The sequence below is a fragment of the Pempheris klunzingeri genome, chromosome 20, assembly GCF_042242105.1.
Source record: "Pempheris klunzingeri isolate RE-2024b chromosome 20, fPemKlu1.hap1, whole genome shotgun sequence".
NCBI lineage: Eukaryota > Metazoa > Chordata > Actinopteri > Acropomatiformes > Pempheridae > Pempheris > Pempheris klunzingeri.
The window spans coordinates 9,218,719-9,245,416 of NC_092031.1; the positions used below are offsets into that span (position 1 = coordinate 9,218,719).

General features: G+C 41.1%; 1 protein-coding gene across 13 annotated transcripts in view; it reads left to right on the forward strand.

Annotated features, from left to right (window-relative positions):
• Positions 1-19,340: 19,340 nt before the first annotated feature.
• tcf7l2 (transcription factor 7 like 2) overlaps positions 19,341-26,698 on the forward strand; it is an 88,218-nt gene continuing 80,860 nt past the window's right edge. For all 13 annotated transcript variants that reach the window (XM_070851245.1, XM_070851243.1, XM_070851250.1 and 10 more), the window contains exons 1-3: positions 19,341-19,823; positions 20,003-20,069; positions 20,251-20,375. In XM_070851245.1, coding sequence (XP_070707346.1) covers positions 19,635-19,823; positions 20,003-20,069; positions 20,251-20,375 — 381 coding nt within the window. In that variant the 5' untranslated portion in view covers positions 19,341-19,634. The remainder of the gene's footprint in view (positions 19,824-20,002; positions 20,070-20,250; positions 20,376-26,698) is intronic.

Below are 26,698 nucleotides of genomic sequence, written 5' to 3' on the forward strand. Positions count from 1 at the left end.
TCAGCGTGGTGTTAAGTTACTCTTGAAGGAGACATAATTTGTGTTGGATTTCCGGTGCAGAACATAACACAGTAAATAATCATTCAAATCAGTTGGGCATCATGTTGTGGAGAGGAGGAGAAGAGGTATATTCTTATAGGGGGTCAGATTTGTTTCAAATTAAAGATTTGTGATGGTTTGCGCTTTATGCCTTCTTGTGCAGAATAAGGTCATTAACTGTTGTTCAGAGAGCGAGCGTTTTCCAGGAAGTTGAAGTCTTCATTTCATCTGGTCTTTAACATCTAATCAGCTGTCATCAATGCCTGCTAATATTAAACAGTACAGTTTCTGTGTATGTCCCTTAACAATTTACCAAAGAAACTGACTCAGGCATCAAAGAAGACTTTGACTTAACCTGAAGGCAGCAGCACTGAGAAAACACATTTAGCATCGTAGGTCCGTCCTTTTGTTTGCAGGTACGAGGGGGCCACTGGAATTCAGAAAAGAGAAAGCTTAGAAGGCATCAGCATGGTAGCAGCCACTGATAATGCATCGCTCCTGCAGGAATGTGAGGTCAGGTTTCTAATCACTGAATGATAAATAGTTTGCCACATATGCACCTTACCTGTCGAGCATAGCACTGAATGGCTTCGAGTTCCAGAGCTGAGTAGATGGAGTTGTGTCTGTAAAGCGTCCGCAGGCTTTTTGAAGTGTGTATTGTACTGTCGGCTACTCATTACTTTGTCTTACACTTGCATTCCCTCTTAAAGAAAAGAAAAGAAAATATTTCTTTCAGAAATATCGACAGAATGATAAGCTAGAAAACACTTTGAGTTTCACACTCCAACACTTTTCTTTACATACAGGAAATGCCATTGCAGACACGAATAAGTAAATCAGTTTACAAATACTTATAAAGCTACAAATTGTGGAAATGGAAATGTATGCGCAGGTGTATTAGAGAGTTCTTGAATAATGAGTGATGCATGTCAGTCGACACAAATTCTGTGAGTAAGCATTGACAAAAGGACACAAGGGCTCAGACTTACTCCGGCTGTCAGGGTGTCTCCGTAGGTGTCTGTCAGGGGTGTAACTCCATAGGTTAAGACAGACAGACTGATGGATGATGGGTATCCACCAGAGAAGACACTGTCCAAGAAACAGCAGACGTGGACAAAGACAAGCTGAACATGAACCTTGAGGACATGTGGTGTGAAAGATTTGCTTCAAGGAGCAGGAAATCAAAATAGAAGAAGGGAATCACCTGAACTTGGAGGAGAAAGATGGTCAACTTAAAGGTTCTCTATTCGATTTCTCACTGTGTCAGACCAAAACATCCCTCCCCTATCCCCCGCCGCTGCCGCCACAGCTCCTCAACCGGGTCTCTCATCTGTTCTGTGCACAGCCGCCCACTGACAGCCTGTCTTAGCTTTTGTGTGACTTTGTTCGCTCAGTAGCTCACCTCAGTATGTTGCTAGCCCCCAGGAAGTGCCCCAGGCTTTGAAGCTAATTGGAACTGTGTAATTGCAACGATAGCATCTGTCACATAATGCCACTGGGCCCAAGAATTCATTTTTCCATAGTCTTATAGAGACATCTGTAAAGCAGTGTAGTGTCACAAATCCTGCAAAATGACTTGTCTTACTATCAGAATTGAATGAGCCATTCAGTGTGATAACATTTGGAAAGTCTTTGGAAAGAGCCGCATGATTAAACATAAACATTTATCCCCATTCAGATTGGTGGACGGCTAACTGGGAGTTAGACTGAGAGGCTAGTTAGCATGCTCTACAGACCACGTGATGATGAAGCGTTGACGGTAATTTTACACCCATCAAGCCGACCTTTTTTGGCCTCGTGTCCCACAGAGGAGCTTTCGTAGGAATGGACTAGGCCCCACCTTTCTGTATCCAGTTCTGTCCATACATCCATGGGTCTGACTAGTTTTTCAGCTCAGTTTCACTCTGCTCGGGTTCACTCGCTGAACGATTCATGGATTCACATGCACTGACACGCACACACGGCCGTCCTGATGACCAAAACAAAGGAGGGAGAAGCTTGGATTACAACACACACGGAATGAGTGTGACTTCACTCTTTGCTCAAGGTGGCCATATCTTATACATAGAAAATATATCTTAACATAGAAAATAGCTGTTTAATGCTATATCAAGCAGTTCTAAATCTCGTATGAATAACCTTTAAATCTGAAACGTACAATTGTCAATTTGAATACACATACTTTGTGTAAGGATGAGGGTAATTTATCTGTAAGGCCATCCAATTACTTTTCACCATTATTTTGTTTTTGACTCAGTGTGCAACGCTTATGCAAAATGAAAATAAAATTAATTGAACTGATTTAATTGTGGTCATGATTCATCTTTGAAGTTTGGCAGATCAGATTTATACAGGATTATAAAGTCGTCAGCACAATAGTTAAAGTCCCTTGACATGAAAAAGCACCTAAAGTAGTGGTTCGTTAAATTCTTGTGTGGTGGCAACCATCACTTACAAAGTTGACTGAGGAAGGAGGTTTCTCAAATAAAAACATACCATTAGGTGGTAGAATGGCAAAAATAAGCAAAGCAGTTTAATAAGAGACTCTGTATGTCATTATGTCCCAGTAGTCTGCCTATCCATCCATTGCATGCTGGGATATGCACCCTCATTTGACACTAGTCAAGTCGTTTCAGCACCATGGACAGATTCAGGAACCTTCAGAGAGAAGTTACACAACTATTTAGCTCAAATCTTCTGCAGGTGCAAGTTTCATAAACAGCATAGTGATGAGAAGAAACGTTCCTTATGTCCAAAATGTCCCTTCTGCTCTGATTCTGTCTGTCTGGTAGACCTTCCAACCTTAAGACGGAGCGCTATAGTCAGTCCTAGTCTTTTCCCTCTGGCTTTGAGAGTGAGCCGAGAAGGCACAGATATCAGATCAGCCATAAAAAGTACACCTACAACTACAAGAGCTCCATTATCTCTTGGAAACCAAAGTAAAGCAATACCTCCTGGCCAGAGATGAAATAGTTGTTTTACATGTGACGCACACTGATACTCAGCCAGACAGGGTGGTGATGAAGCAGAGGCCCTCATGGTTACACTACGTCTCCTTAAAAACAAAAATCCCCCAGCGCAGCACCGGCTTCAAGCTGATGTGCTATAGGGAGCCGAGGTCACTGGTTCATCCGTCAGAGAGACTCCTCGCTGATGGATGGCACTCAGAGCAACGCACACCCAATCCGCTGTAGCCCTAACCGCCGAGAAAGGGCCTTCACAGGCAGAGAAATAAATAAATAAACAGCTACATCAAAGGGATGTTCAAAAGAAAAACAAAGCCTGCACACGTTCGTTTGCAAACACACACACACACACACACAAGCGCACATTGGCTCTCTCGCACACATCCGGCTAGAGAGAAAAAGGGAGGCGGAGGGAAAAAAATACAAAGGACTGAAAGCATACACATAGTTTACTCTCCAATGACACTCGGCTTGAAGAAAATCTAGACAAAACAAGGCAGAGTGGCAAAAATTGGAGCGTTTGATGGTTCGATATTCACGCTGAATAGACTCGAAAACAAAGATCAGGCCAAAACTGTATTCAGTTTCAGGTTTTTCATTAAAATCTACCAACGCCCACATTGATCTATATCCCCAGCCTTCCACTGTCTCACTGAGGGAATAAGCTGGGGCTGTATGTTACCTTCACCAAGTGGACACCTCAGTGTCAACTCAAACACATCGGCCTGATATTTACTACCCTAAACTCTAAATGACTTTTAAATGATAAATCTGATGGTATGCTATGTTTTCCTCATTGGCAACAAATTCCATGAAAAGGGTTATAGATGCCCAATTTTTCTCAAAAACTATTAAAAAACACATCTTTGAGGCTTACTGTTGCCCTGGGTGACACTGTCTTTACCTCCATGAATATGGGCACTGTACATTTATTTTGAGTCAATTGCGCGTACACGATCCTGCTGCCATAAATACGTGATGAAGCCCCAAATCGGAGTTTGAAAGTAACATTTGTTTAAAAAAACTACAGCGTTCAACTATTTAAGGAAACTATTTGGCTTATTTTGAAGTGAAAGAACATATTCTTCATCTGTTTTCAGAGATCCAAAGTCTTCAATAGGAACTAGTAGGGCTGACAGGATTAGGTGGTCAGAAAGTATTCAGGATGCACAAACATGCTGTTAATTCTAATCTTTTGATTAAATGTAGTGATAGTTACAAAAAATACAGAACATCATTAGCCCTGTAGCCAGCAATTGGTGCCATTAGCTGAGTGCCGGTTGGGATTAAGCTACAAACTATGTCCGTGTCAGCGTCATCCTCTACCCGACCACTCACACAGAATCAAACAAATGCAAGTTTAGTTTGAGTATCTTGAATAATTCACTGGAGCATGTGACCAGTTACGGTTTTTATTTCATACTTTTCTGGACTGAAAACTGTCTGCTGGGATAGTAAATGAGGACCAGCAAGCCAAAATGGAGACCTTGCATGAGGTAACTTCATGCAATCATCCAAAGAACAAGTTTGAGCTCGAGAACTTTTACCTGTTTGAGACCCACAGGATGCTATGAAAGAGTGAGTCTACCTCTAATTGTGTTTGGGCTCAGCCTTTCAAAAAGCCCAAAATTGTTTAGCTTTTTAAAACTAGCACTCTAAAACTCTTGTGATGCCAGTTAACGCCTAAACCTTCGTGGCTTCGCTTTTGAAGCTGCACTCAAAAAGGAAAAAATAACATTGTTTACATTTTATGGCAGTCATTTTGGATTCACTATGTTCTTCTTTGTCTCATTTATCTGATTCCTGGGAACTGCAGCTAAATGTTATTGTTTCCATGATCTTGGATATTGGCAACCACGAACCTCACCAGACTGCGAGCGCTTTGGTTCGTTGGGGAGCCTTGCTTGCATGGCCTTGAGTTAGTCAGCATGGGCTCATCCCATAAAATATTGAGGAAGCTGGAAGGGCTGTGCTGGGGCCTCATGTAGGGGTGTGTGTGTGTGTGTGTGTGTGTGTGTTGTGTGTTGTGTGTGGTGGGGATTGCCTGACGGTGGAAGCAGTGGATGTTGTGTCAGCTCCCCCAAACCAAAACAAACTCCTTAGCCCCCCAGTGTACTCCTAAAATCAGAAAAGTGGATTGCAATATACCTTCCATAGAAAATATACCATTCTCTCTCTTGTTTTCTCACCTTCTTCCCCCTCCCGCTCGCCCCCCCCTCTCTGTCTAACACGCTCACTCGCACGCTCGCACACACACACACACACACACACACACACACACATACACACACACAAACACACCAGCCGGGCTCTCCTAGATTTAATCTCACCCTTATTCTCGTACCCTTAATCTTTTAGTTTCTTTACATCTCCATTTCCTTATGCAAACTAGTTCCTCTCATCTTTCTGCCTATTCTCCTTCACTTTCTACTCTTTCTCTTTCGCTCTGTTTTCCAATCAGCCGACAGAGCTGCTGTATGTCTGTCTGTGTGTGTGTGTGTGTGTGTGTGTGTGTGTGTGTGTGTGTGTATGTGTGTGTGTGTGCGTGTGTGTGTCTAGTCAGTCAGCGAGCTGAGCTACAGTACAGACAGTTTAGTACAGTTGAAAGAGCACATCAGACTTCTGCCCTGCTCTCTCTAAGGGCTGATAATATGGGCCCTTCTTACCTGTTAGGAGCTAGTGAGCCGCTGCTCCTCCCTTTAAATGAACTTCAGAGGGGGAGTCAGATTGACAGGAACACAGAGAGTGCTGCCCTGTTTGACTGGCGGTCCTGTCAAGGTGAACCCAAGGTGCTCTCTCAGGCCCGCGTTGCTTTCCACAAGGCTGCCCCACTGAGCTGATTGGGCCTTAATGGTACAGTAATGACCAAAACAAGCCCCCACACACATCCACCCACACACGGCCTCACTATTGTCTTAGCCGAGGGTACGTTATCTCAAAGGATTCTAGAAACTTAAAGGTCTAAGGCAGCTAATTTAGCAAGTTAACATCAGTTGAGCCTCGCTATTAATCTTTGTTTCTCAGTATGTGAGGGAAATATACGACTGAGTGTAGTAGCTTTTTGAGAAACCATTAAGAGTGCGTGGTCTCGTTTTCCTCCCCTGACAGATTCTGCATAGTAATAAAGGCGAAGGGAAGCCTCTCTTTAAGCCTCAGCACCTTAATAGCCTGTATGATGACACTTTATCTATAGTTTGTGCATATAATCACCAAACTAAAGGGGGTGACCCCAGGGCGTAGGTTCACCCGATGACATTTGACATCTTTATAATTAACTGGGAAGGTCTAATCTCTGCCTTCAAATGACGCATGGCCACATTCCATTTAATATGCTTATAAGCACTATGTATTATTCAAATATGCAGATGAGGCTCCGTTAGAAAACAGACTTTTTGACACAGGTTTTTCTCTCCCGCCGTGGTGGGGTATGGGGCCACTAATGGACCTGCAGGGATCGGAGAGCAACAGCCCTTCTGAAATTTTCATTCCCTGAGAAAGACAGCAAAGTTTTCTTCGACATCTTCTTCGTCCGAGTGCTACTATTTGAATTTAAGCTACTCGGGAAACACAGAACTGACACGAATGCTTCCCTGCACTTTGTTTTAAGCGTAAAGGCACTGAAAAGCATATTAAACCAATTTCTTTTTCGCTGCATAAGCCAGAGTGCGCATTTATCAAGCCCTCATTAGTCTATATAAAACATTTTTGGGACAGCGACTGCTTGTGTCTAGCTTTCTGAAGAGTTTTAATAGTTTTGGTCGGAGATGTTTGGAGGAGTCAGCCATCTTTAGACTGACTGAACCAGCAGAGCTTTTTATGGATGCGAGCTCTAACAGGGCTGGAAGAAAGAACCTCTTATGTTCGCTTTTGGCTTGAGTTACTTTTGAGAGGCCGGTGGTCGCTGGGTCAGAGGCTTCAGTGAGCCGGTAACCACTACACGAAGCCCTCAGTCCTCACAGGAGCTTTTCAGCTGCAGCAGCGCCTCGCCGCATTCGCAACCTCCTCACTTTAGGGAAGAAATGAAGTCAGACTTATCAGCAGTGTGTACTCTGTCTAAAATACTATTAATTTCTTGACTTTCCTTTCCATCCATATTCATGAATCACTTACAAATTAGAAAATCAATACCACACTACAATTACTTTGTGGTGGGGGTCATACGGTGCTCTTATATGGAAATCATACATGCAACTATGCCCATAAACACTAAATAATAAAATATTGTAACATTATTGTAATGAATTCATGAACGATACGAGATCATTACAAAGAGGAATATTCATTACAATCTTTTGAAACCATACTTGTAGCACTACTTGTAATGTTGGTGAGCTGCTTAATGAATGGGAGGTTAAATGCATGTGTTTAATGTTTATAAGGTATCTTAAATGTATGGTAATGATAGATATTAAAGTAAATCAGACACTCTTCAACCAATAGCCTGTGGGCAAAATCACTATTGAACAACTCTTTCGATATTTTTATTCAACGTTTTCTGAAGCAGCTACATTTTCTCTCTGTACATCTCGTCTGCATATAGTTTTGAGTGTCCTTTCTGTCAGGTCTTACTTGTGGAGACGACTTAAAAACTGTACACTCTCCAAGAGGTTGTGTCATTTGTGATTTTACAATTTTGAAACTTGAATAACGGTTTAAACATTTTAAACAAGTTGTGTCAAAGATGCAGTATTATAAGAGAAGCACATGCTTTGCACTCGAAAAGTAAGTGTTAACCAGTCATTTCCTCTCCTCCACAGTTTGGCAAAAGGTGCAAAAACGGAAAGTCTGAAGTCTGAATAATACTGAAGACCAAAAAATAAACAAGTGTCTGCTGTATTTGCCCCGTTTCAGGTTTATCCCCAGTTTGCTATTTGGCCGTTACAGGGTTGATATCGAACGGCATCAAATCACCTTTTTTTGTTCCTTAAAGGTTGTAAACATTTGTAAATGAGTGCTTGCATGTGTTGAAGGCATATTAGGTTTTCTCCCTGGTGTCCGTGGGGGTTTATTGAGTGTGCTGTTGTTGATCCTGGGCCATGAATCCTTCTCTGCCCTCTCCTCTGCCTGGAGCCTGCCCCCAGCCTCTCCACAACCTCCCACTGAGCTCCCTCTGTCTCCGGCTTCATCTCCAGCTCTGTCTATCCAGCTCACCATCGCAGCTCCTGCCTCCTGTCTCTTTTAACTAAACTGTGGGCTTTTTCAATTAGCTTTTTATTCAAGCTTTTGCTATTCAACTTTCTATTATTTCTCATTTTTAAGTAGCTTATTTGTTTCTTCTTTATCTTACTTCGGCTTTGGTTTTGTTTGTTATTTTTTTTTTACAATGGAAGCTTCTCCTTTTCTTTTTTCATTGCCCAGTTGTTCTACTTTCAACTTCACCTGCTGAAAGTGCACCAAGAACTAGTTCTCTTTACGGCTCACATGGGTGTTTTTCACCCTTCCTCTGGCCACGTGGACACATCTCCCGCCTGGGTCTCCTTCAAAAGATATAAATCTAAGGTAGAACAAACAGCAAAATGCTTAACGCTTGTTTTTATGGTAATTGGAGACATGTACGACTGCAAATTCAGTGTTTCATCCCACCTTAAATTTACACTATCTTGAAAACATCAATAAATTGGACACTTTGGAGTGGATGATATGAATTTGGCCACGTCTAGCTTTCTAAAATGTATGATGATGATTAATGTCGCTAAAAGTTTATTGAAGTTCAAAGGTAATAGTTTATCATTTTGGGAAACATGCTTGTTTATTTTCTTGCCGAGAGATGGATGAGAAGATTGATACCACTCTGTTGTTTGAATGATTGAGTCTGTAGCCCGAAGACTGGAAACCAGGGGAAACAGGTGGCCTGACTTTGTCCAAAGGTAAAAGAAATCCACCTACCAGCTCCTCTATAGCTCACTAACTAACGCAATATATCTTGATTTCATCATGCAAAAGTCACAAAGCTCGGCTAAGTAACACGTTACATCCTATAGAACCACAAACTTTCACTCTAACACAATTTTTGTACATGTTGAACGTACAAGATATAATGTGATGATTGTGCCGGCTGTTTTCAGTTATTATGCTAAGCTAAGCTAAGCTAAACGACAGCTGTACCACGATGACCGCTATGATGACATGATGGAAGTCCAGCCAACATTTCCTCATTCTGTCAGATTTTAAAGTGGCATATTTCTTTTTATCTGTATTCATCCATCCCGAAGCACATGAACACAAGATTAGTATTCACATGCCAAGGAACTGACCTAACTGAGAATTCGATTACAAAACACCACAGTGAAATGATGTGCTGTAAAATATGCATGGGACGCATACAGCATCTTGTGCATCTGTTCAGAGTGCATGTCCACCAATAATTCCTCCTCGCATGCACATAAAGGGGAAAAAAAAACAAACAGGGACAGCAACAGGCCTGTTGGCAGCCATATTGACTGAATGATTTATTACTTTTTTCACATCCACCTGTTGTTTTTCATAGGGCATAATTAGAAGCCTACTGCGTGTGTCATAATGTAACATCACTCACAGAAACACGGGGGCAGTTGTGTAAAATTTAATTTCCCAAAATAATGCCGTCATCGGCCGTGTGAGGTGACAGCGGCAGACGGATTCAGCGATTTTGGCATCTTGAGACTGTATCCCAGAATACTTTTGGGTTGTTAGGAGAGCGATATTAACATCTTATCTCACTTTTTAACACCATAAACATATTTCAACATATTTCCTCCTTAATGCCCTTTTCTCCCACTTGCCAACCTCCTCTCTATCGCGTCACCACATCTCTCTTCCTCTCTCTCTCTCCTTCTCTCCTTTTCCAGGCCCTGCAGATTGTCACTGTTATTTACCAAATATAGTCTGACAAAGAAGAAGTGGGATTTTTTACTGATTGAAGATCAAAGTAGCAAAGTCTCCTCCTCGAAGCCCGCCCCTTCTATTAGCCGCCCTTAAGAACAGAGGAAAACATCAATTTCTCGCACATCAATGGCGGCTTCATAATCAATTGAAAAAGACACTTGTATGGGGATGCAAATCTTATCTTTGTCTTATTAGAGCTTTTAGAAGATGCATGTCGGGATTTAATGTTATGAAATAAAAGGGGGTCGCTTTTTTTAATCTAAAGATGCAGAGGCGTTAGTAATGGTCGAAATCAAAGCCCAGAGACTGTGGTAATTACTGGAGGAGTTTGCCTATCCTTATTAATATTGATCAAATATTACTGTGATCTGATCTCTGGGCTTATGATGAATTTGGAAGGTGGTTAACGAGCACAAAGAGGAACATGGCACTCGTTTTCTCAGTGCAACAACCACAAGCAAATGTCCGTTTTCCTCTTGTTGAGATTTTGACCATAAAAGACAGAAGAGGCAGGAAAATGCAATAGTGTTTGAGGTGAAATTGTAAAAACACTTAAAGATTTTAGCCTCACATCTTTTTCTTATGGCCGTTTTTCTCCGTTTTACCTCTTGCCGTGAGTCATAACAAGGTGATGCACACTCACGCTGTTTGAGTGCTGGAAAAAGACAGTTGTGTCAAAGGGAATTCAAGGTTGCTTTTTCATTGACCTGATGATGATGTGTGGGGCTTTAAAATGGCCCTAAATAAGCTGATGTCCTCTAGGCAAGAGGGATGCACAAAACACGCCGATTCATGCAGCAACAATGCTGCGGATGATCACAGAATGTTAAAAGATACTCATTTTGAAGTGTAAATAAGGCAGGCTCGAAAGTGTTAGTGGTAAGGGCACAATTTCTGCACAATATATCTCAATTCCTTAGAAATCTTAGAAATTCTCGTTAAGTGATATTTAAGTGGCGACCAAAGACATAATTTCATGCTCTGGAATATACACTGTGCATCACAGGGGATCGCAAAAGATGGAAAATTAGTTTATTTCATTGAAATTCATATATCAAAATCCTCCAGCTATGAACACATAAACAAAAGAGTGAGGGGGCTTTGGAGCCACCCATGTGGAAAGCATTGATTGCTGCTAGCTTGAAGCCTTCAGGAGCCTATTGGACACAAAACTTGAGGCCAATTGATTTTTCTGCATTAATTTCTCAATTAGGATCCTTGAAGAAGACCAAGAGGGCTGCAGCCAAAAAACTCAGTTGAGGCTGAAGCATGAAGCTTTGGGGCCTTAACGGAGTGTATGCGTGCATGTCTGTGTGTGTGTGTGTGTGTGTGTGTGTGTGTGTGTGTGTGTACAGTATGTGTCCATGCTGCATCTGATGTACCTAACACAGAACTATCTGATATATGATAATGAACGATTTTGGGATCAATTTTCAGGAAAAAGGAATACCTGAAAGGTAATCAATATTTGAACCAACTATGCCCCTAAACTTCATACACTCACATCCCTCCATCAGAGTCAAACGTTAAAACAAAAGGCTGACAGATCTTTAGGAGCAGCTGTGAGCGTATAGTGTGTGCCATATTGACAACAAAAGGCATATCAACAAAGGAAATAACACCACTAAATGTGTAGTTTGGTGTATTTTGTTGTCCTTGTTGCTTTTCACCCTCTGCTTTACTACTATTTTACTCGAAAAATAACAACTGTGAACTGTTAATTATATTATGTCAAGGGCCATGTCTATCAACTTGACAATAAATGTTTTTTGATAAAAAAAAAACAGTGGCTGCAGGGTCAAGGCCAGTTAACAACAAACTTTTCATTGTGATGCACTGCTGCTGACACTTCATTTTTGATTTTGACGTTTTACACAACGTTCTGTTGTGCAAATAAACGTTCCTGTTTTACCCTCCACTATCACACCTGCATGTACACAACTTCAACTAAAGGTGTGGATGGTTGTAGAAAGCAAATTAGTAAATGTATCTAATTTTGATACTTTCTACCAAAGCCACTACAGTTACATGGAAATATTGTATTTTTTGCTTCACTACATTTATATTCTATAGTTTCTGGTCACTGCACAGATTAAGATTTTGCAAACAAAACTTGAATTAGTTCCACCTTAAGAAGCTACAACATCAAAATGCTGCTGTGTGCATCAGTAATAATAATGCAATATATCAACATTATATAACTGTTTGAAAGGGGCTTTTTTGCATAATGAGCACTTTTACTTTTGATAGTATATTGAAGTATATTTTGCTGAATCTGAATACTCTCTTCTATCGGTGTCACTTCAGATCATGCACTTAGGGGTGTCACATCCTTTGTCCAAAGACAGACCCATATGTCGCCAACAAGTATAAGCATCTAAAGTGTGGGGTAGAGAGTGTCATGCATGTGCTGATGAATAAAGAAATTCTATAATTTAATACAGAATAACAATAACTGGTGTATATCTTATTATACGGATGTTAAATATGCACTAATGTTAAATATATGCACCTTCACTGGTGTAGCACAATATGTGCATACAAACTAGTTTGAATAATAATTTATAATAAATAATAAAGTGTGAAACATACACTCTCAAATGTAATCTATATAAAGAAGGCTGAATCTTAGCACCTCACTTAATAAAGTGGAGACAACCACAGTCTTTTGATAAATAAAAAAAATTGTTCATTAGTAGTTCATAGTCTGATAAACTGATTTTGAGTTCAGATGTACAAGCTGTTTTCCTGTTGCTGCTGTTAAGAGATAGTGGGAGAAATATATGACAACAGAGATTGCATCGACTATAACCCGCTCACAACTTAACCTTGGATGATGTTTACCTTTCTTTTGAATCTTATTGTACAAAGAATGTAGAATGATGTCTCATTAATGGGCTCATCTTCCATTCTGTTAATGAAAATATAGCCAAATGAAGGCGACATTGGTCTGGTTTGTACTGAAAGGCAACTTATTTGACTGAAGGTCATGTCTTGATTGTGTCACTCATTAATAAGTGTGCATGTAGAGCGTTAAAGATGCAATTGTGGCTCTGTACTAAAGCTTTTCCAATTATTTATCACATTGAAAGTAAAACAGCTGCAACTTTACAGCTCAGCAAATAAGCAGCAGTATCAAGTTCAAATGGAAAAACGGATGCTTGCTTGATGTGTGCTACAATTTCAGAAATTCCTCTTTGTTTTTTTATCCTCTATAAAGATATTGAGATAATGTATGCAGAACCTTTGCAACCAAAACTTGTCCTTCATTAAACTAAAGCACCTCGAATGTCTTGGAAAATAGCCCTGAACCCAGTCAACGTGCATTGGAATTCAAGGAGCACTTCTATGAGTGAGAGCAGCACAATATACGATATATGAATATGATATGATTTCATTCTTTATGCAATGTTGGATAAATGGTAATGAGTACAATAAGTTCTCAGTAAAGCTCAAAATGAACGCATATGGCAATTTAGATGTTGCTAAGAACTCACACACAGTCTCACAAAGACAACCTGCCTCCACAGTGCACAAAATGACCCTTCATTCAGGCCCCAAAAGGTCAACTTGCCCTCACTGTGATTTTAATTATAGTGCTATTGTCACAATCATGAAGAAGACACTGTTCTTTTTCTTCTCTCACAATAAGGCCTCCTGTTTCCTGTTTGAGGAAGTACTTTCAATGAGATGCTCCCAGTCTCTTAACCAACAATCAGAGCGGGTTTCTACCCCATTGAAAGCCCAGAGATGTGGAGGGTCCTGCATGCAAGACCATCAGAGAAAGGGAGAGTTCCTATTTACTCCCCAGACACAAAACAGGGGTCAACAGGAAGCTACTTTCTCCGCATTTGTCCTGTGCATCTGCTTTTGGCTTTTGGTCGGCTTTTCAAAAACACAAAGGTCAGAGGTTCAATTTGTCGTCTGACTTTAGCGTCTCGCCAGCTGACAAACGAAACGTCTCATTTTCTTCAGGATCTTGCAAACATGACTGGAAAAACCGAGATAAGAGCTTAAATCCATCTCCTCACAAGGGGTCATATTCTTAAGAAGAACACCCATAGGGTTTATCCGTCTATGATTCCATTTCTGGCTTAATTATGCAGTCTGTCAGTGATTTCTGGGTGATAAAATCAACACTATGTGCCATCATGTGGGCAAGCAGGTGGATAACTGGACTTTGCATTGCATTGCATATGAACTGGGTCCACAGAAGGCCCAGTGGCAAATACACACCAACTTCTCTCCCAATGAAGACATAAATCAGCGTATAAAAATCCCTTTGGCTACCCTGATGACCGATGCATTCACTGTAGGGCCAGTGTAAAAATATGATTCAAACCATTAACCTACTGGCGTGTATACCATTGACCTTTAAGTAACATTTACCAGCCAGCAGCGGCTTGGCTCGCCTCTCCCTGCGAGATGCTGCCGTGACAGACAGGTGAACAGTATTTGTGCTGGCTGCCAAAATCTGCAGCAGCCGAGTTCATACTGTAGGTTACCTTGTCTCTCAGGTGGATTCCATGTTTAGAGAGTTCAGGACCTGCCTCAGACCTTGATTAATGACTATCGCGTCCATTTCTGAAAAACGCTTGGCTGTTTGTTTTGGAGGCGACAGGAGACAGCTCACGTAGCTGGCCTACGATGGTTCCCACGATGCTGTGTGGATGAGTTCTGGAGACACTCACCTCCTGTTTGAGTCCAATACCTACGATGATATGAAAAGCAGTGTGCCTACATTAATCATGAGTGTCCAGGCTATTCACAAGAAAATGTCTGATCCCCCTCTTGGGATTTTTCAAGGAGGAAAAAAATGAGGCTCTGTATCCTGAGATTTGAGCTATTTCGATTATTGATTCATAAACTTTTAACCTAATGAAATGCACGTTGTGCTGTTTGTTATATTAGTTAGAAACGTCTCTGGGGGGTTATATTGATTTTAGATGAGCACAGAGTCGCAGGGCAACGTGACTCACTCTTCATTACACTATTATTCCCTTCCTCCTTCCTTCTTTGTGATTTGCGTTGTGGATTGTAAATAAAAAAATGTGTTTGCCATATTTTCATTAATGTACTTGGTTGATTTTCAGTAAGCAGATATTCTGTATTTGTGTACATGTGCATAAACTTCACCAAAAACAATTTCAATTCCATATATGAAAGAGATATTACTCTCAGCCCTTAAGCTGTAGTCAGCAGAATACTTTGAGCACTGTGCTTTTTAAATTCAAGACTTAAGAATATCCTACATACAAAAGCTATTATTTCTATTTATCAAATATTTCCTGCTATTGTGTCAAATGATTAGAATGCTGAGTGCAGAGAAGCTCCTTTTCTACAAGTACAAGACAAGAGAATAAACAAATATATATATATATACACACAATGTATATATGGTGCTTATATATATTGATTCAACACATAGAAGTACATAGTACACATTGAAATATTCTACATAGAAATTGGTGGCGTGCTGATTTGAACAAGCACAATAGTAAATACACTATTCAAAACACAAAAAACACAATAAAGCATTTGCACACAAATGCAAACACAATCTGGATATTTGTTGTCAGATTTGCTTTTACTCTAATGAATAATATACAGCATGAAACAGTCTTTTCATAATCAGGTAAATCAGACATCTATTTATCCATCATGTCCATTCCAAAAAATGACAAGGTCCATTAGTATGGCTACATGTAATTATGGCTAACTACAGTATTATCCCACTGATAGAATTTATATGAGCTGTGCTGACAATAAATGCCAAAATACTTAACAGCATCTCTCCCAACAATAGAGGAAATTTGCACTCCACTAAATGCAACTAAAGTTAAATGTTAAGTTTCGCTTATTATCAAGTGAACAAACTTCATTACTGGAATAAATCAAACCACAGTTGCCATAAAACAAGTATATTTTTGTGGGGTAAAAAGAGAAAATGTCCAGCAGTAATATGTTAATCAGCAATGAGAGACCTTTTAGCTTGTACGGTTGGCAGCGTGGATGCATGATGGGTAATTAACTGTTTGCAAACACAGAGGATGTGCACTGTGTGCTGCTGCTGCCTTCCCTGCTCGAGATGAAACAATGAGGGTGTTCACAGAAAAGTAGGTGGTTTCTCAAAGTAGTTTGGTGCTCTGTGTGAGGATTTTTCAAATCTGTTTCTTTGAGTACTCGTGTTGAATTTATTTTAACAGGCATTTCCACTGTAGAAGCAAAAAACAGAGTAAAAGCTCTTCAATCAAAATTACAAAACATTAAGTGAAGGTTGTGCTTTCAAAAACACAAGTTTACAAAGGCAAAGAAGAAATGAGGAAAAAACATTGATCTGTAAAATATTACATATAAGCATTCCCATGTAGACTGTGTATAAACTAGGTAGTACAGACTACAGATATGTTCATTTAACCTTCTATTTATTTTTTTTCCACTTGTAATTAAGAGGGCTTCAGAAAATCTTGATATTAAACACTCACCCTTCTTCTTAAAAGCTCTATTCTCTGCTTATTTAAACAGTGCTTACTGACTGTAGATCGACTATTTAAGTATTTAACATTAAACGACATCGTGTCTATAGAATCATTTGACACCAAAAAAAAAAACATCCGAATAAATTCTAAATATGCCATATACATGTAAAATTAATACATCTTGTATACTTAATTTCTTATATTGTTTGATATATTTAATGGAAAAAACAAATGTAATTTGGAGTTTATTTGTCATTGTTATGCTGTGTTGTTAATGACCTATATATAGGGAGTCTGAACGAGGTAGGGTAAGGTAAAAAGCAAACATACATATGGATATAAGAGGCAAAAATATGTTGAGCACTTTTACTTTTTTGCAGGAATATACAGAATACAAGAACCACATTAGAGCTGTCAGTAAGGTAACATGATGAAGTATCGTGTATTATTTAAAGTTTATAGTTTATAGTTTTGCATTTTATAGCATAACTTGTATAGACAGCAAAGACAGATTTATAAGTAAATCTGCTCCAGCTTGATAATTATTGACTTCCAACCAAATGGTGTACAATTCCAACTAGCTGAGGTCAGAGTCAGCGCACGGCTTCATCATCAGGGCTGATGAAGACAGTAGAGAGCTGAAGTCTTGTGATCAGACACTGGTGACGTGACGCCCTCCACACTCTGAGACATGGAAGAGCACGGATGAGATCATCCCCAGTTGTACCGAAAACCACAGCTGCACCTGGAGCAGAGGTGAGCGCGCGAAACAAACATAGCCAAATAAATAACGCCAACAGAAAGCCATGCGTGCTCCTGCCCCATCACTCAAAGCAGCAGCAGCAGCAGCAGCAGCAGCAGCAGCGCAGCCTATCACCATCTTATTAAAGGGTCCTGTAGATTAGAATCACCAGGGTGGCATCAGAGGCAGGTGTCCCCACGGCAGGCATGATAACACGCTGCCGGCCCCCAGTAAACTCTCAGGTACCTGCTGAGGCAATCCGGGGAGAGGCCGGCCCGGAGCTCCTCTGCTTTGGTCTGGTCTGTGTGGGCTCAGTTTTTGGAGGGCCCCGAGCGGCAGGGTGCCTCTTCTTCCACCGTGTGCCTAAACACAGACACACTGGATGAGGACCAGCGATGGCGATCCCTTTCCCTTCCTCCCTGCTCCCAAACACTGCTGGCTGGGCTGCAGCCAGCCAGCACAAACACTGCTTTCACCTCATCCAGATGAAGCACATCAGTGATCACTGAGCGGAATAGTCTGCTTTCATGGTGTTGCCTGGTCTAAGTGCGTTGGTAGGCAGACTCACAACTCTTTAGTGCTACACTGTGCACATAACTTTGACAACACTGCTGAGAGCAGATGCAGAGGAATTATGTGTCATAATACTTGTTTTTATGCACCTAACAGCATGATGACATGAAACAATATTTTTTTAATCAGCAATTCTCTGTCTTCTTTTGATCTTATAGTGATTTATTTTGCTTGAAAGCAGCAACCATGTTGCAACAGAGTGTAAGTGTCACCTGGATATGTTTCAGCTCCATTCACTTGCAGCCACATTTGAAATTCATTGTTGATTTTGTGATTGCTCCATCAAATATCGGCTAGAATAGAAACTGCATTTCCTGAGCTGATGAGATAAGGTTAGCGAATCACCGGTGCTGAGCTCATCACCGACATACACACACACACACACACACACATACACACACACAATTCCCTTGTTCAGCAGGAGCAGGTTTCCCCCCTATTGCTTTTATATACATTTCAGGGGGGAAACGGCAGTTTTTTTTCTGATTGTGTGTTTTGTTATTATGTGTTTATCTCTAATTAACCTGCTTTAAATAAGACAAAATTGTTGAATATTTTACATTTTAGCATTTTCTCTTTGTTGCTCCATTTTTTTTTTATTGTTAATTAATAGCAACACAGTAAATCACACGTCTGATTGACTTCATAGAATAACTGCTGAGCATGTAAAATAAACAAAGGTAGGCAACAAAAACAAAATATGGTTTTGTAGCCATGCGCTGTGAGGGATATCTAATAATTTCATGTGGTCAAATTCTACTATCCTAACATTTTTTTTTTGCCTATTAACTGCAATCAGTACACATAATCTTATATACGTCTTTTTTTGTTAAAGCAATGCTGTATTTCTGCACAGAACAATACAGAGAAGTGGAGCATCCAAATCTGCATCAGTTATTTGTGTCCAGTCTGGCTGGCCAGGGAGGAGAGAGAAATAATAATAATAAAAAAAAAAAAAAAAGCACAGCCCAGTGTGTGCTGCCAGTGAGGAATTCAGCTCAGTCCCAGGGGACATCACACCTGTCAAGAAAGCAGGATGCAATAACACCCTCCATCCCAAAAAATAGATCTGAGGAAACATTATCTAATAAAATGAAAAATAGATCTAAGGGAACTGACAAAGCAGATAAAATTGGAAAACAAGCTTGGAGTAATAGCTTTTATTCTCCTTTGATAGGCCTCTAGTATTTAGTAAGCAAAAAAAAAAGGAGAAAAAAAAGACAGATACAAAAGTAGGTTATGGAGCCTGAATATGAGGGGTAAAAAACTTTATTCTAAGCTGCAATGTTATCTTAATTTGGCCCCAGTGTGACAGACTGGTGGAGTCAAACTGGTTGCAAACAGCCTGAGGAAGTACCTTCTTTTCATTTTTTTTTTTTTTTTACTCTACCGGGAGACCGCCCATATGTGCGTTTAATCCACATTTGCAAGCAACTCCTATCTTCCTCCTATTTCACCATCACTGTCCTGCTCCCAAACTGCCTTTTTCCTCCTCACATGCTTTTTCTCTGCAGCCGTCCGCCTTCTTCCTCCAGCCTCCCTCTCTCTCTCACTCTCTCTCTCTCTCCCCCCTCGCTCTCTCTCTCCTTTTTTTTCCTCCTATTTATGAAAACGTCACTTCAAGTCCCTCCCTGTTTGAATCTCATTAGTTTCTTGTGTGTTTCTCCCTGTCAATAATCCTGAATCCAGACTCTCTCTATTTCCATCCCTCTCTATCTGTCAATCAGCGCCGCCTTTGAACTGAAAACCACTCCGACCAACTTCAACTCACTCAATCCGAGCGGCTCGGCTCCTTCTCCGGCTTCCTTTTTCTGCCAAGATTCCCTTCTTTTTTAGTTTTGTACCTACCGCCAGAGCTTTGGAAAACGCCAATACAGACCCCAAACTTAAACTCGGACTTTCTAGATCACCGAGATCAAGGGTTTAAAACTTCGTGTTTTGCCCCCCAAAATATTTTTTTGCTCGGGAAAAATGCCGCAGCTCAACGGCGGTGGAGGGGACGATCTGGGTGCAAACGATGAAATGATTTCCTTCAAAGACGAAGGGGAGCAGGAAGAGAAAATTTCGGAGAACTCCTCGGCAGAAAGGGATTTAGCCGATGTCAAATCTTCTCTTGTAAACGAGTCGGAAACGAATCAAAACAGCTCGTCGGATTCAGAGGTAAGTTGCAGATTGAAAAACGGGGGTCGATCGTCCCCGAGTCCGTTAAGTTAGGGGCCTGCATTTTCTAACATGTTACCACTGATAGACTTGGGGGGGGAGAAAAGAAAGTTTACTATCACCCTCGTCGCCCGTTGTGTTAACTTTAACGCAATCCCTGTGTTTCATTGCATTTCAAGGCGGAAAGACGGCCTCCGCCTAGATCTGAAACTTTCAGAGACAAAACAAGAGAAAGTTTAGAGGAGGGTGAGTTTCTGCTTTATTGTTCCTCTCTTGTTTTTTTTTTTTGCACCATGACATTACATGTGCCCGGCGGAGGGGATCTCCCCCGCTTTATTCCTCAAATGCATTTTTGTGGGCAAAAAGTTTTCAGGGCCACTTTATAAAAAGTTTTCTTCTTTTTTTCTCCCCCCCCCCGCCATGTTAGCTGCGAAAAGGCAAGATGGAGGGCTGTTCAAGAGCCCACCGTACCCGGGCTATCCATTTATAATGATCCCCGATCTCACAAGCCCCTACCTTCCCAATGGATCACTTTCTCCGACAGCACGCACAGTAAGTTCATTTATTTACAGCCGTATGTGTGCACACACACTCCTCACACACACACTCACACACACACACACACACACACACACACTCTCTCACACACTCGGACTCCGTGCAGACGCGGAGGCAGCCAGACACGGAGGGTTGTCACCCAGAGGTGCAGCCGATAAAAACGTAGAGCCAAGTTTTGCAACTGCTCCTGAAGTGTACAGTACAGTGGCATGCATGTCCGCCTGCAGCCCCCAGCCTGGGCAGCAGCTAGCATGCTACCAGTGCTAAGCGCTAGGAGTCATTGCAATGAAAAAGGATTATGTGCTCATATGCAGGGTCGTGTGCGCATGACATGTTATGCTCTCTCTATTTTATTTTTTATTTTTTACAACTTTTAAATTAAATGCACGGGGGGGAAAAAAAAAAAATAATTGTATTATTGTAATTACGGTTAAGTCATTGTTCTGCAGGCTCTGCTGTGTTCCACGCTACAAGTGCATGTTTTTAACCCACTGAATAATGCAATTGGCTCGTGTTTGCACAGCCTCATCAAACATGCTCTTTTTCTTTCCCCAACACGAGCTGCATGAGCATTCAAGCCTTTTACACTGACTTTGTGACACGCTGCGAGCTGCGTAAAGCAGTGTAAAAACCACACAAATAAAGTCAGTATGCAAATGAGCTGCTCAAAGTGATTTGCATGTGTCAGGACGTGTGAAGACATGCACAAGGTGCATGCATTAAAATTTGACAGCTGATTTTTTTTTTTTTTTCTAAAAGAAACGTTATTTTTCCTTTATTGATATCTATCTATATATTTATATATTTTAAAAGTGTGATTTATTGAATGGAAGTGATTTAGCAACGCTGCGTTGTGCTCTGCATGTGCACCACCTTTGCTTCTAATGAGGAATCCACTGCCTAAAAAAAAAAAAAAAAAAAAGGGGCGAAGAAAAAAAGCATGTGCCATGTAAACCCATATTTATAAATAAATTCATGTTATTTAGTCACAATCAGCCATGCTGTAATTATGCACACTTACTCATTTGCTCAGCACCTCGCTAGTCCCACTGGGCAATGGCAATCCTTAAGCGGCATAATTTTCTCAACCAGGGGTGTTTTTTTGCCCCCCTATTTTAAACGGTTGCAATTACAAGTCTGCACTTTAGGACCTGTCATCTCATTTTACAAGGTTAAGGCAAAGACCAGGCATTAGGAAATATGACCCCTCCACCCCCACACCACCTCAGCTCTGGCTAACGAAACTGATATTTGTTACCTCAGTTTTTTTTTTCCTGCGCTGTGCACACCTTGAAAATAAATGCACAACTGACACATAATGCCTTCTTTTGTGTTTGACACAATTTCTGCTATTGACTTCAACATGATCACCAAGGTTTTCACCTGAAATAATTTCTGCCTCTTACACAATCCTCTCTATAGTTTTAAAGATTTTATCATTCCTGGCATATGCACATATGAGAACATTTTGCCATTCTTTCCCCCTTAGTCAGCCAGCCTTGTTAACGCTACCGGCTGGTATGTGGAATTAGTCACTCATTATTCTCATCAGCGCTGACACAAACACACATCGACAACAACACACATGATTTGAACTGAGGCACTTCCTTGTTTCAGTGGCAGAGGTTTGTAGTTCTCTTTGTGACTATCCTAGTCTGTGTAGCGCTCATTTCATTGTGCTTATGTAGCAGCTAGAAAAGCAGTAAATTGTGCAGCATGGCTGGAGGATGCTGCGGCGAGACGGTGTTGACCTGTGCTCTCTTAATTCCACCCCTGAAATTCTATTTTCGTACATAAATCAAAGTTTTTTTTATTCTTATATTTTAAACACATGTTCCTTGATTTGTTACCTCTTGTTAAGTTTCCTCTCTGCTGCACTTGCTTGTGCATAAGATAAAGTCATTACAAAATCTGAGAGCCACTGCTGACTATTGCAGCGGTACTTTTATTCACAGATAAGGAAGCAACATTTAATGCACCTTTATTCACACATCTACCTGACTGTAGGTGAGCGTGGTTTTTCGGCTGGCAGTGATCTTCCTACTGTACAGCCTCGGCCCTCACTGTCTGCAGCGCCCTGTGTGTCCAGCCATTAGAGCTTTGAAGTCAGCGGTCGCTGTAATATAAATGTATTAGACTTAAAGCTGGCATAAATAATTCACCTGGACATTGATTAGCTGTCTTGCTCCCTAACATGTCATGTGAGGCACTGAATATGACTGCTAATATTATTGGAATGAGACTTTCTCTGTCCTGTCACAAAAGGCTTTGATTCTCCCTGCTTTTCCCTTCATTTTTCTTCTTCTGCTCCTCTTGGATTGGGGGATGCTGTGATATTATATTTACGATGTGGAGTTCAACACCTAGGCCTTAAAGTCTGTGTTTTTGTATCTAATGTAAATAATTTAGATTCAGATTTTTGATTTCTGTGTGGCAAAATCTTCAGGTATTTCTTAGAGCAAAATCTGGATCAATTTTCTTTTTTTTTTTCTGTCAGCTGGCTCTAATCCTGATCTATTTGGACATTTTACCTTGTTTCCGTGATTTTTGTTTTTGCATGACTTAAGGGAGCAAAAAAAAATTCCTGCATGTGGCGGTTACCATAATTTGTCTGTCCTCTGGGAGCCATAATCAGTGAGAATTTGTTTTTCCTACCACCTCAGTCCAAGGAGGCTCACAATTTAGTATCATTTAGCAATTTGACATGACGTTGTGCCCGGGCTTTAAAAGCCTTCCTGTCCTGCTCTCCTCCTCTTCTCTCCCTGCCGTTTCCCTCCTCCCTAAACCTCACACAAAGGCCTGCTGGATCACTGGGTGCAGGTCGAATTGGAGAAGTGGCCTGCCCAGTTCACCCCGTTTTTCTATCTCCTTTCGCTTTCCCCCTGTTCCCTTTGCTCTCTGTGTCTCCTTCCCTCTCTGTGTCTACCTTTTGTTTCCTGCCGATGCCAACACAGGTCCTGTGAAAAAAGGCGGCGGGTTAACTCCGGTGCTGTGGGCTAACATCACACCTCAACAGGTCTGGAGACGCTGAGGCTCAGGGAGGGAGAGTGGGATCTGGGCGGCCAGCTCTCCTGCATTGGGGCTGCAGGACCGTAAATCCACTGGCTTTATTTACTGCCTCTCGGACTTATGAATGTTAAGATATTTGACGCCACCCCTGGCCCCATAATTCACCAAGCCTGGAGACTTTTGGCGGAGGTTTTGAGTTTCTACGTATAATTATGAGTACTTTAAAAAAGAACAAGCAAGTGGAGGAGGGGGGGGGGAGGCAAAGGAGGGGGATGAAAACGCAACACCAAGCATCCACCGCCGTGTTTAGAGTGAAAAAAGACGCTCCCGGAACCCGTGGCAATTCTACTACAAGACGGTGGAAGGCTTTGTGTGGTTGAAACAATAGCTTTTCTCCCCTTTTCCCTCTTTGTTTCAGTTGTGTTGTCTTGCCAGGATCGCTCATGCTGCCACAGATTCACCTTTTTTTTGAAAAACAAATCCACTTTCATACAGACTGACTGCTTCCTTTTATCAGTTGTATTTTAGGAAGAAATAATGGAGGATTTTCTGGTCAGATTATTGTAATGAACATGCAGAAGTGAATGCAGCATCGCCGGCTTTGTGCTCACGTGCACACACTGCTGTGGCCTTATCGGTTATAATTGACACAGACAGACAGTATCTTTCCTAAACGTGGCAGCAGCATAAGCATAACAATGGTATATCATATGGATTATGTGTGTTCGGCTGCTGTAAATGGATTTTTGGCTGTGACAAGAGGAAAGATAGTTTAATGCGGATTTAAGGGATAGGCCCCACACCTTATCAAATTGGCTTTACATGTTAATGGGGCCTAATTGGTGTCCACGGGGGGTTTTGTGGCACGACGCGCCCGCAGTTTGTGCCTCTAGCCGCAAAATGCACTCTGAATTTAGTTGGAAGGTTGCGCTCCTTTTGTCTTGCAAATCACTTTTGTTTACAAAGTATGGCGGAAGCGGCTCCCGCTCTCTCTCACTCTCTCTCTCCCTCTCCCTCCCACTACTCCTTTTTGTGCTTCCTCTCTTCCTCTCTCAGCTATTTCTCTCATCCTATGCGAGGAGAGGGGAAAGAAAAGGTCCTTATTTTTCTTCGACTCAATAAACAGTCATAAAAAGCACAATCTGCTTTGGATTTGAGGAGTTAAGTTAGCGAAAGGGGGGGGCTGGGAAGCAAAGTTTGGCACCATTAAACTAAAATTGGGGCCTGCTAGACATTAGCGGTGCACAGCACATTCTCGGAGCTTAATTAGTCCAAACTGTAATTGTTCATGGTCTGCCAATAGGAGTAATGCTCAGGAAAAGTGGAGTTGCACTAAATCGGCCCAGGGTTTTTAAAACAATAAATCACTCGCATATTTGTGCCGTGATTCAGATGGAGGCTCGACCTCTCCCATCTCGACATGTGGTAAATTGTAAAGTCAATGAATCGCAGATGTAGGGGTGGGGGGTGGGGGGGGCTTGGTGGTGGTAGTGGGGGGGACTCACAGAGAGAGAGAGAGGGGGAGAGGGAGTACAGTAAGGTTTTGTTAGTGCCTGGTGAATGAATGGAAAAGATTTGTGCAGTAAATATTTACTGAGGAGATATATATATTTTTTCTCTCAGCTAGCAGGGCCTAATTATCTAATGCTGATGATGTTGGCAGGCTGAGCCGTGTGAGAGCTTACGCGCTCGTCGATCTGTCACTCTGCTTGAAACACCACAGAGGCAAAAAAAAGGAAAAAAAAAATCAGTCAGTTTGTGAGTGTGTTTCTAATCAGATTTTTAACTAGTGCAAAGGGAGCAGTGGTTCTCTGGTGGCAGGGTGAGCTGGGTTTGGGTGTAGCTAACATTCAGCTGCAGTAAAGTCTGGTTTGGGGCTGAACCTTTTTTTAATTAAATCATTGACTTCATTGTTTTTAATGCAATAACAGCTAATATGTTGCCTAATTTTGACTTCAGTGTAACAGATTATGCCTGTTACTCATTAAGTTACAGCAGAGCCTGAATATTTTTCTTCTTCTTTTTTTCTTTTTAGGTAAAACAAATTATACTCAGAATGGATAAATCCATTTTCACCTCCTGTATCCTTCCCTATTTCTGTCAATGAGCCACCACACTCTGCTTTTCTGTGCCTGAGCAAAGAAAAAAGGGCATTAGTTTAGCAGCTGTGCACTGGTGCCCCCCCCATCCAGCCCCCAGTCCAACCCCCCTCCTCTCCCAGCAGCACCCCCTTCGCTCCCTCTTTCTCCCATGCATTTCTATAGAGCTCAACACAAAGATAGTACTGTACATCTGGAATGCAACTTTTGTCATCTGTTAAATATAGGCTAGCTCTGCTCCTGGCCCACAGGGCTTGGGGCTCCCTGAAACATGGAAATTAAATTATTGTGTATGTGTGTGTGCATGCATGTGGCCACCAGTTAAATTTGCATCCATATACAGAGTGTGTTGTTTTATTTTTATTTACGGTTTTTCCCTGGTAGACAGCACATTTTGCTCTCCCTTAAATTGTTGGCAAGTTCACTTTTGATTTCAAAAGTAATGCAGAGATATGCACAGAACCCGATATTACTTTGGTTTTTGGCCGTTCTCTAATTCTGTTTCTCATTTCAAAGAAAAAGTATGCATTTTGGAATATTTTAACGTGAACATCCTGACAGCACTTTCATTACATATACATTTCTCTTTTTGAATTTTGAATTCTAAAAGGACAGCGTTTAGCTAATCTGTCCATCCTTATTAAGTGGCCCCCAGTGCAAATACACGTGTTGAAGGTGCTGTTTGGTAAAATGTAAAGCTTCTTCCCACTTTCCAACCAATAGAGCAAGCTTGGAGTTGTTTCAAATAAAGATTTATTGAAAATGATGATAAGATAATTTGAAGTGGTCGCTGGAGATTTGAGATTTTATTGGCAGTGCTGCATCCAGCTGAAAAGATAAGGTTAAAATGAGTATTGATCGCATCTTTTAGATATGAAGGTTATGGTTTGGATTAGCTAGTTTCAAGAGATGATTACCTAGAATTGATAGTCATAATTACAAAACCACTGAAAATGCCATTTTCTAACAAAAACAGTTTGAGAGTTGAAGATTTTTTCAAATATTTTGGCCCGTGGAGCTGTAAATGTGCATCTCGTCACATTTGTACTGTTGTACGTTTTTTGATTGAGGAGAAGAAATCCACAGAATGTAATGTGCAGAAGCTCAGGTATCACTCCAGAAATACTTCTGGTATGTGTATTTCTTTTTTTCTTTTTTTTCTTCTTCGTCTTTTCCTTGCCTGAATGTGAATGTTTCTGTAAGTTCATT